This window comes from Lepisma saccharinum, chromosome 22, assembly GCF_977018435.1.
Source record: "Lepisma saccharinum chromosome 22, izLepSacc3.1, whole genome shotgun sequence".
In the NCBI taxonomy this organism is placed as follows: Eukaryota; Metazoa; Arthropoda; class Insecta; order Zygentoma; family Lepismatidae; genus Lepisma; species Lepisma saccharinum.
In genome coordinates, this window is record NC_139250.1 from 64,449,292 (window position 1) to 64,460,890 (window position 11,599).

The following is an 11,599-nucleotide window of genomic DNA, read 5'->3' on the forward strand; positions in this document are numbered from 1 at the left end:
TATGTGTCTTGGTTTGCCAACCTCCAAGACGGAATGGTTAGCACAGCGTGCTATGATGCCAGAAGTTTTGGGTTCGAATTCCTGCCTGGGCATGCGTCTTATTTGTGAGTGCCATTTCATAACTTTCATCCTGTCATCATTCATTCTCTTCTTCACGATTAGTCGAAAATGGAAGAAAAGCGAACCAAATTAAGAAATCAGCAATCAAATTAAAGTCTAAATCGAGAGGTTTTGTTTTCTCATGAAATCCATCTATCATTTGGAGCAATAGCCAATAGATTTACGAAAAGCACTCTCGTATTCCACGTTTCCTCAAGGATTTTCCCCTTGATAGGCACTGAATTTAATAATGTATCCCTGGGAGCTGTTCATACGACACACCTTGCACTCGAACCTAATATATTCCTCCCTGATAAACTACTTGCATCCATGTTTTCCAAATTCCAGGCTTTCATCAAAGTCCAGTTCATCAGTTAGTGGGCGAACTACCCAAATTGTATCATCTGAATCCTTATAATTGTTTCAAAGCGGTCTCTCCTCTTTGCATTGTGCACCAGATCATTCCTTGTATCACTTCTCCAATCCAAGTAGTCCCTTCTACTTGTGGAGGGTTTTATCCCGTGAGGATAGCTTTTTATTTCGCCTAATGTACTTTTGGGTAAACGTTTTAGGGCGAACTTGTGGTGAGATAAACTATTCGGGACTGGACCACACTACAGTATACCTCCACCCAGGATCTTTGATTATAATGTGATGCTATTAGAATATATATATATATATGTGAAATAGGAGCAGTTCTAAGCTATTTGTATTAATAATTATTAGAGAAGGGGATAAGCTTAAGAATTCATTTTCTCAGGGAAAACTGTCACAGATTTGCAAATATTTGACATAGAATGCTGTCGCTTTGTGCTCATCAGTTAACGTTATTGCCTTGTAACCGACAATACCCGGATTCGATTTCAGGCCGAGACTTATTTAAGTGTATAGTACACCTAGTTCCGATTAATGCATTTATGCTAAACATGTTTTTATTCTTTCACTGTCTGAAAAAAGTTTGCTCGAACGTTCTTTCTTATAATACACTGCATCAAATACTTTTAAAACTATTTAGTCTTCCATTTCGAGAGGGGCAAGTGCCCCCTTGCCATTCCCTCTAAATCCGCCAATGTACAAGTTTTTCAACGTAATTCATATATTAAGGTATATGTGGATATTAACTGCACCGTCTGTTAAAGTAACAATACTGTTATTCTTAAAGAATCAATGTTCTTCCCTTGACTTCATCCAATCATATTCATTGAATACCTTAATCGGTTTCACCTTGTAATATTCAACCTTGCTCATATCTTAATATTCGTTTGCGTTTTCCTAAGACATGATTTGGCAAATAATACTTTGTTTGCAATCTTTGGCCAGCTGCACGATAGACATGAATTTACCAGAATTCGAATATTTAGCTGACCATTTAACTCGCGAGGAATGTCACAGGCTTGTTGCAGCTCTTCATTCAACCGGTTTCGATTTGTCAAACAAGTCTGTCGAATCAGCAGGTAAGAGAGTCACGGAAACGTGTTTATTGGAATTAAATATAAGTTTTTATGTTTTATCAATATATTTTTTAACTTAGTTACTAAAATCCTGATCACTATAAGCAAAAAGGAATAATACACACTGTTCCAAAATGTAGGACTCTAAGTCAAAATGTAGAACACAATTATTTACAGTAAACTGTGCTACGAAAATATTAGCAAATTCAGATATGACACAATTTCAGTTAAAAATATTTTTTTAAATAATCCTCTAGTACAAAAATCCTTAAACTTATAATCAATAACACTAGCACATTTGCTATTTCTGAGGAGTCCATTTTCTGAAGAATTTTCTCAAATTTCCCTGCAGTTTACTGATTTACCAACTGAAAGACAGCTTTTGGTAATTATGCGATAGCCTATAGCCCGAACACCTCTCACTCGTTTATTTCGTTAATTTTAGCATTGATATTTACCTATTCTGAATTGCGGAAGATTCTTTAAGGTGAAGTTATGCCTTTTTCCATAAAATAGTGTCAACTTTTCATATTACAAGTCATTATTTGTCTTCCTTGTTCCGCTTGGGTAACAGACAATATGGCGTGCACTCGTCATGGATCATCGCGCGTCGTGCTTGTGTTTTGTCGATTTGGAGTGGGTATGCAGTATTTCAACCTTCTTCACCGTAAAATACCTACTTTCGTGTTCATTATGTCATCACAAACCATTGACAGATAGCCCCCAAAAAAAACATTCACGATCGCCCCACAAACCATTGACGGAGAGCTCCAAAAATTATTCACGATAGCCCCACGATCCATTGACGGATAACCCCAAAAAAATATTCACGATCCATTGACGGATAGCCCCACGAACCATTGACGGATAGCCCCACGAACCATTGACGGATAGCCCCACGAACCATTGACGGATAGCCCCAAAAACCATTCACGATAGCCCGAAAAACCATTCACGATAGCTCCAAAAACCAGTGACGGATAGCCCCAAAAACCATTCACGATAGCCCCAAAAACCATTCAGGATAGCCCCACGGACCACTTCCGGCAAGGTTAGGTTAGGTTAGGTTAGGTAAGCATAGTTAAAAAATCTCGTAAAAAAGGCACGTTTGGAAACACTGGCGAGACCTAGTGATTTTCGACGCTCGCGCCATCTGCAAGTACATAATGGAAACAAAGGCATAATGTCGTCGCTTTACAGAAAATGCAAGTTCCTTACATAACAAGTGATTATTTCTTGTTCTGCAGCATTCTGAAACTGAAGTTTTCAGTTTCCGCGAAAGAAAATACCTCGAAGAACTTCGACAATGCTACAGAAACTGATTTCAGTAAGTAGTTTCTCCTGTAAATTTGAAGAAATCCGTTCGGGCGATATCGCATATTTACCAAGCTTTTTTAAAAATAAGTTATGTGATGCTCAAAAGGTCAATTACGATTATCTCAAAATCCTACCCAGTGACAGACATGTACTAAAATATTGGACATGTCTTGGCAGGGGTGGCTCAAGATAAAATTTTAACCTGGGCGAGGTGTTTTTGGCGCCCTCTAGCTTCCAATAAAAAAGCTCATGGCCATGCTATGTATTTACTTTTAATGACGAAATATAACAGCCTTATTTTAAAAATACTTTAAGGGTAACTGTTAAAGAACACGTTTATTGTAAGCATGTGTTTATTTAATACCTACATAATGATATCAAAATAACACTTAGCTTAAAAATCTACATGATTTTGCAATATACTTACTTGTTATGCAGCAGTAACTTGAATTAACCTTGTCAACAATAAATCCATCTCTTTTTACATCAAACAGCTACGCACCCGGTAAAGACACCAAATGGTCCGGATCCAACTTTAAACTGTAGGCTCAGTTCCAAATAACCTTTCTGTGCATAAAGTGGACTTAAAAGTAACCTCAAACGAACAAACAAATAGCGGCGCTTATGTAATCAGAAATAAAGTTTTCACCCTGAGAACGGCGCCCCCGGCAGTCCACCTGGTCACTCGGCCCTGAAGCCACCCCTGTGTCTGGGAAAAAAAAAATGTCTGGTAAAGCATGGTAAATTTTCGTTAAACTTGATTTTAACTTAAATATGGAGACGCAGTATGATTTACAATTTTTGATGGTACTGAGTCAATAGACCAGAACCGCAGAGGTACAGTTAACAGGGTACTGACACTCGAAAGACCCAGGTTCTATTTCCGGTGGGACTTTTTCCATCCTACTTCCTGCTTAAAATCTGCTCTGGGGTTCACGAAGCCTCTAATTTATGCATACCTGGCTAAAACCTAGGGGCTAAAGATGACCGGAGCGTGATGCTGATAATATCACCTTCACAATAGCTGGGATCGTAAATGTCTCCTCACCCCCCCCCCCCCCCCCCCGTGTTTTAAATGCATGATTCAGCGAGCAGGGATTAAGTTTACCCTTTACCGCACTTTACCATTACCAAATAGATCAAAATCAGTGATCAGCTAGGCAATGCTTTTCGACTCTGTTCATGGAATCCTGGTTGCACTATTCAAGCAGGAGCCTGTAAGATGGGAAAGCATTTTATATCCTCTACACGCTGAGAAATTTTATTGGGGTAAAAGTCCACGTATGTGAACCACATAGCCTGCTTGCAAGAAAATAAATGGATCAATTTTGCTTCTCCTTCAGGAGCGGCGCCAGGGGGGCTCGAGGGGGTGCTTGCGCGCCCCTTAATTTTCTTCCGCACCCTCTACGTTCAACTGAAAACACTAACATTAATATGAAACACATATTATGTCATGTCGTCATATTGAGCGCCGAATGATAGGTACTGAAGTAAGACAGTTTTTATTGTATGCAACAGGCAAGCACTGAAAGAGGTACCGATACTTTCTGTTACTGGCGGCAGCCTCTGTAAAGATCAGCGGCAGTTTCTTTTCTTTTGTCAGCATTGTTGTTATGAATTTTTCTTCTTTTGTTTCTTCAAGTGGTCTGTTCGTGGTTTTTGATAATTGCCTATAGCTTAATGTGAGTTATGTTTTTCTCTTTTTTGCATTATTGATAAACGGTTTATTTTCCGCCTGCTTGTTCTTCCTTACACTGGAGCAAAAACTTCAGCTGCTTTTAAGGTATCACCAGGTCGTGCTTGGGAAATTATTTAATGTGAGTTGTAACATGTAGGGCAATTTTCTTCTTAATACGTTCTATGTATTTGTTACACGTACCATGTCTAGTAAACGTGCCATTTCAAGCTTTTTCAAAAACTGTTCAGGAAGAAATTTTACAGTTCGTTGTTGAGGATAGTGCGGCAGAAGGGATTTTAAAGACAACACAGTTGCTGTGCTCTTCGCGTTTTGTCTTTTGGCAGATGGAAGGTATAATGTACTATGTATTTTGTACCTCCATTGGTTACATTGAAAAGGTTCAAAAATTGTGTTTTTAAGGGCAGGATGATCTTATTTTGTATATCACTACATAGTTCAATAAGACTGCAACGTGTATCTGAGTGTTTACACTGTGCGACCACTTTCTTAAAGTAGAAGACTTAATACATATCATCATGGACGTCCAGGGGAAGGGCAAGGGTGGGGGGCGGATCCCAGGAAAATGAATGTCAATCTAAAGTTATATATTTCACACATATATTTTAATTTCAGTCAGTAATTTATGTTAATCAGTAGCGGCGATTAGGGATGCAGTTGCCCTCTGCGTTTTGCTATTTTTGCCCCTGCACTGTGCTAAACCTTTATCTACCAAGGGAAAGTAAACTGTCCTTGCCCCGCACCCCCCCCCCCCCCCAGTTTGGCACCTTGCTCCCCCAGTATTGAAAGGTTGCATCCGTGTTTCACGTAGTGCCCTAGGGAGGAGGGTCGATGCCATGGTTTGTTATATTTAAATCCTACAAATTTTGAAATGTGGAAACAAAAAAGTAATAAATAAATAATATAGTTTATATTTAAAGATTCGTAGTTTGCTTTTATGATTAAAAAAAAAAGTTTAGCATGTGTTAGTGTCTGAAGAATATCTTTAAAAACATGCTATTACTACTATTTTGGGAAACTTAAAATTCCAGCAGTGTGTCTCCAGAATATACCTCTGTCAAGTGTAAATTCCTCCGATGCATGTTCTGACTTTGTTTCAGGGATTTATCCAGAATTTTCCATTTGGGGGAGGTTCGTGGGGTTCCAGGGTACATTTGGAGCCAAAATCACCACCAATTCCGCTTTTGTGAAAAGAATTAGGGAGTTGTTTTTAGGTGTGTGTGGATAAGTCACTGTTCTGTTGTCTTTAATTAAAAAAAAAGTTTTCAAAGGTGCCCTCTGTAGGCTACATGGTCCCCATACATAGATGTACGCAAGGGGGGAGGGGCAGTTGCCAGTCCTATACTCGCACTTAGAAATTTTGTGTAGAGAAATCTTATTACCGTTATTAAACAATATTATTCTCTTTAAAAAACAAAGTATTTCCAAGCCGACGAAAGTTCCGCGCAACTACGGCGGGTCACTTCGTTTTCCAGCAATTCACTTGTTATTAAGACTCAAGCATTTTATTCGTTAGGCTAGTTGTGGTCGCAGAATAAATTGGTCACACAGTGGAAGCGAATAAATTATGTGTAGTTGTTTTGAATCTGCTGTACGAAATCATGTTTGTATGTAAATTAGTCTGAACAACAGAGAGGGAAAATAAAGGGGGAAGCCACGGAAGCTGGAGATCTTCTAATAGAGTAATTTTCGGTGGGTTCGAACACACATCACATACGCTCCTCTTTTGTATCCATCAATATAATGAAACAGTGAGATGGAAGGAGGTTTTCTTTCATCAAGGTTTTTGCCCCTCTTTACCAGTGTCTGTGCACGTCTATGGCGCCCAAGGATTCACCCCCTCCCCTTGCCTACGCCTAGCAGCTAACTGCATTGAAGTTACTGTTAAAATGTAATTGGGACATTCCAGCGTTACGTGTGCGACATTTTCCACACAATTCAAGGTTCTAGACATAAGATTGGATTAAAATATTCTTAATGAACTGATTTCATATAATTATGAAATGGTATCTGTTAACAAATGAAAAAAAAACTGAATATGATGACATGGGCTGAATGCATGAAAAGCATTAACTGAAGTGTGTTACGCGTGTGACGCTTTAAAAATATATCAAGTTTTGACTTCATTTGTCTGTGAAGTACTCGTATATAGGCCGCAGACTTTTATTGATGAAATGTGTAAATTACATTCATTCACAAATATCTATAAACTTTAATGCAATTAAGAACAATAGTAATTTTCATTTTGTTATTAACATGAAATGGGACAACTTTTCGTGGAATGTCCCAATTGATACTTACTTATGTCTTCCAAAGACAGAAGATTTATTTCATTCTCTTTCCAACATTGCAGAATTATCGATTCCCGAGACCACCCCGTGCCTGCAGCTGCTGCTGCATTGGAATTCCGCGAAGGGCGAAGGCAGAGGGAAGGCCCACGAGGAAGTTTCCCACAGACTACGCCAGCTGGGAAGACCAGAGCTCGCGGCCTGGCTGTCAAAAACAGTTTACCACCAGTTGGCCAAGGAGCTGGAAACGTCGTTGCTGCAAAACCCCTTTCGCTCCACCGCAAGTGCTACACCCGTCCAGCCAGTGGATGACTCCGCCGGGAAATACGGGGACGAAACTGGAGAGTCTGAGGAAGATGGCGTCCTGTGGACGATCTTCGACGTCGTTTGCTACGCGCTCATCATAACACTAGCAGCTCTTTGCCTGTTTTTTGCAACCAAAAGGATTTGCAGTGTCTGGAGGGAATTGGGATCCAAGTTAGCTCACCGTAAAAAATCGCTTTCCCACGAATACCACCGTTTGCCGAATTCGCCAGAAGACATCGTCCTGGAAGAATCAAATGAACCTTTGAGTGGCGAAGAAGAAAAGTAATTAGCCTCGTAGCATATACTTTCAATTAAGAAATATAAGTAGTCCATACCTGCCGTAATAAATTTTATAATTGAAATATTGATTAGGGCTTTCTAATAAAGTTTGACATGTACGTACGTAACTAACGTCATCTGGAATCAAAATGCGATTGCTATAAGCGAGAAGATTTGTTCCGATCAATAGAACGTCTGCCTTTCATGGGCGTTGGAGGAGGGGGGGGGGTCGAACAGTTCCGTAGACCCCTCTGGAAATTGATACAATTCATTTCAAGTGATAAAAAAGCAGAAAGCTAGTTTTTATATTCGTAATAACAGAAATAAAGTTTCGTTTCTTCAATGACCGAAGTAAAAACTGCCATAGATCGAAAAAAGTACTGTAAAAGACAGTACCAGATTAAGTTGACATATTCTACCATTTAAAGCAAAGAATAAATATTACACAGTTTTCAAAACTTGTAAAAAGTGAAACAACATAAACTTTATAACTAAAATGTCCTCATAACTTTTAAGCTTCTTCTTGGTCGAGGTATATGTAAACTTAATAACAAAACAGATTAACTATACATTTCGAAATGTAAAAAGATAAGGTGCTGGTCAATCGGGTTGAAAAGTCTAAATTTGAAATGAAATTGGTTTCTTTTTATTATTTTTTGTTGTTACTTGTTTTTATTATTTTTTGATTGGTTTATTTTACTTCGCTTTTCGGCCACTTTTGACTAATCGCGAAAATGGAACTGTAATTGATTGATTGATTGATTTGTTATTTTAAGTCCACTTTATGAACAGGAAGGCTAATCGGGACTGGACCTACAGTTTAAAGTGGGATTCGAACCATGTGGCATGTGCCTCCATCGTCAGTCGATCCCTGGACCCCTTGATTACAAGGCGACGAAGTTACCATATGAAACTGTAATTAAAAGTACTTAAAAAAATATCATCGCATGCAGATAATTCGTGACGGGTATATTGCTAATTTGTAACTTTCGTTCGACAATGGCGGTTGCTCTTTGCGTGGCAACCACCACATATTTCTGGACTAACACAGATTATTAAACTTATTTTGTATAGAATTTTCTGATGTTGTGTGTCTATGTAGAGGATGGAAATCTTCGTCTTTCTGTGCGGTGGTGTACTCGGCTTCCACCACTTCAAGAGGGCATTGGAGGCCTCCCTATCCCTTCGGGCGGTAAACCTGCCACTCGTCAATGGGGACTGTCCACTTTATGTAATAATCGGGACTGGACCTACAGTTTAAAATGGGATTCAAACCAATATGCTCCTCCACTGGGTATCAAACCTGGGACCCTTTGATCCGAACACTACTTCACTTTGAGTCTGAGTTTTGGTTTTTAAGTTCACTTTTATGCACAGTTAGGCTAATCGGGACTGGATCTACAGTTTAAAGTGGGATTCGAACCACTATATCCCTCCACCGGGTATCGAACCCAGGACCCGTTAATTACTAGGCGCCAACGTTATCATTACGCCATCGGGGAGCCACTTCACTATCAGGCTGCGAATGTATCGATCCCTACCATTACGTCATCATTTTCTTTTTTGTGTTCTCTTGCATCGCTACTACTTCTTGGGTTAATCACGATGCGAGAATGAATAAAAATGAACTGATGAAATGGGCGAGACTAACACGAAGACACACATGTGGCTTATCCTGGTTTCAAACCTGGGACCTTTTGCCTCGTAAAGTATTAGGCTGAACACTCTGGTACGAAGGTTGAGAGGAGAGAGAGATTGTAATGCGGCAATTAAATATTTCTATCGATGGAAGACAAACAGGAAGAACAGAGAATGAGAATGAGAGAGAAGGAAAATTGAAGAGAAAGAAAGGGGAAGAATGACAGACTGAATTATAAAAGAAGAATATGCATCCGTGTGTGTGTGTATGTGTGTGTGTGCGTGAGAGAGAGAGAAAGAGAGAGAGGGAGGGAGGTGATATGGGAATTGTCACGAAATCCCACTACAGTACGCCGCTGTGGAGGCAGTAAAAATATCGAAAAGAGATAGATGCCATCGTCGCATCCATCAGCGCCTCTCTGTCCAGTTACCTGTACTCCATCCAGGGACCCGGCCCCCGTGGCGGAGTGGTTAGCACATCGCTCTACGACGCCAGGGGACCCGGGTTCGAATGAATAACTAAATCTTTAGATTAAGCTTAAATATATTAATGATACTACCAGTATAGAGATGATGACTTCAGAAGACCGATTCCGCCAGTTCACGGTAGAAAATGGTGAACCCAACCGCTGCCAGAGTAAGAGAGAGAGAGAGAGAGAGCTCTTCACGAGGCTTCCCTCTTTTTTGGTCACATGATCTGTGACGTATTACTTCTAAAAAAAGAGAAAGAAACGAATGACAGATAGCACACAATCTCATTCATATTCCTTTGCAAGCTTGGAATAGCGTTACATCCAGCTGATTGATTGAAATTAATATTCTAGAATCGCAAATACACATCCCAAGACTCTTTGGTATACAGTTCAAATGATACAACAAATAATGTTATTTTTACAAAGAAACTTCATCCTAAAATAACATTTCGATAAAAATATTACATGGAGTATTCACTTTAGCTTGCATTTTCTGGTGTATATTCAGTTTATCTACAGTAGATTCAACTATTGTATTGAATACATACAACTTTGAATGCCTGAGGTCTAAATTATCTTCAACTTAAAACATTGGATGGGAATAGTTTCTGACGTAGGATTTTTGTTCACGATCATGATCCTCAGGCAACATAAAATCTCAACCGAGCCACTAATGTGAGTTTTAAAAATAACAATTCATTTATAACTTTATTAATTCCTTACTTCCATATTATTGTTGGATTGATTTTGTGTTTTAAGTCCACTCTATGTACAGTAAGGCTAATCGGGACTGGACCTACAGTTTAAAGTGGGATCCGAACCACTACGTACCTCCACCGGGTATCGAACCTGAGACCCCTTGATTACAAGGCGACGACGCTACCACTGCGCCATCCATTTACATTATGTCAAGTAGGGCCTCCCCGATGGCGCAGTGGTAGCCTTGTAATAAAGGGGTCCAAGGTTCTATACCCGGTGGAGGCACATAGTGGTTCGAATCCCACTAGGTCCAGTCCTGGCTAGCCTTACTGTGCATAAAGTGGACTTAAAACACCAAATCAATTAATCAATCAATCAATTATGACAAGTGTGTGGTTGCTTACTGAAAAGCTTATCATTCTTGGTGCTTGAAAGCATTTGTGAAGAAAATGCTTGTCTGTGAAAAACTTGAAAAATAAAATATTCTCTTTTTCTAAAATAGAAATCTTTCATCGTTGTTCGGAACGATGCATGTGTAGAACACAAAAAAGTGTTTAGTTACCTTTCGACGTATCAATTGAGGAGTGAAACATGGGAAGTGACATTTCGGTCATTATTGAGTTACCATGTACAAATATCTATTCTTCAATTTTTCCGTGTAATTGCCATGTCATTCAATTTGCATTCGACTCATTGAACGCTTCTGAAGCTGATAAGCACAACAGGATAACAATTTACCTACAGTATAGCTTCTAATAATCTTTCTTATGATAAACTCAATAATGGCCAAAATGTGACTCCCAAGTCCTTCAATTGTTATTAAGTGATGAACTACTAAAAAAAACTGAATACTTTTTCCCTCTAATGTTTCTAATGCATGTAAAGGCAATAGAAGGACATAATAGTTACATAACATAACAGTAAACTTTTCATGTTTTTTTTCTGATTAGTATTCGACATCAACAATTGAGTATGTGTGATAATTGCATTGTTGCTATGGTTTTCATAACCCTGGTCTTTTTGATGATGCAGGAGAACGCCTTATTCAGAGTTGGGTTTGTGGAATATCTGCCAAAGGGAGTACAAGTACACCAGCCAATCCGAAGATTGAAGCAAGATATTACCCAACGTCCCCTGAACCATCAGCCTTTCGGCAACCAGGAGAATGTCCCGTAGACTTACAAAAGTCTAGCTCTTTTATATAATAATTTTGTTTACAATTTACCATGGTTACTACATAGTTGTTTTATATTTCCATAGTTTCAGCATTTTTTCCCGATTTAAGTTAAACAATTCATTACCTATTGTAACATCAACAATAACTCATTTTTAAAGAAAGATTCCAACATAGAT

General features: G+C 39.0%; 1 protein-coding gene across 1 annotated transcript; it reads left to right on the top strand.

The window, feature by feature from the left end:
• Positions 1–1,369: 1,369 nt before the first annotated feature.
• LOC146004781 (uncharacterized) lies at positions 1,370–7,492 on the top strand. The gene is made up of 2 exons (XM_083143800.1): positions 1,370–1,553; positions 6,917–7,492. The coding sequence occupies exons 1-2, from the start codon at positions 1,379–1,381 to the stop codon at positions 7,441–7,443; spliced, it is 702 nt and encodes a 233-aa protein (XP_082999926.1). The 5' UTR covers positions 1,370–1,378; the 3' UTR covers positions 7,444–7,492.
• The last annotated feature ends 4,107 nt before the right edge of the window (positions 7,493–11,599 follow it).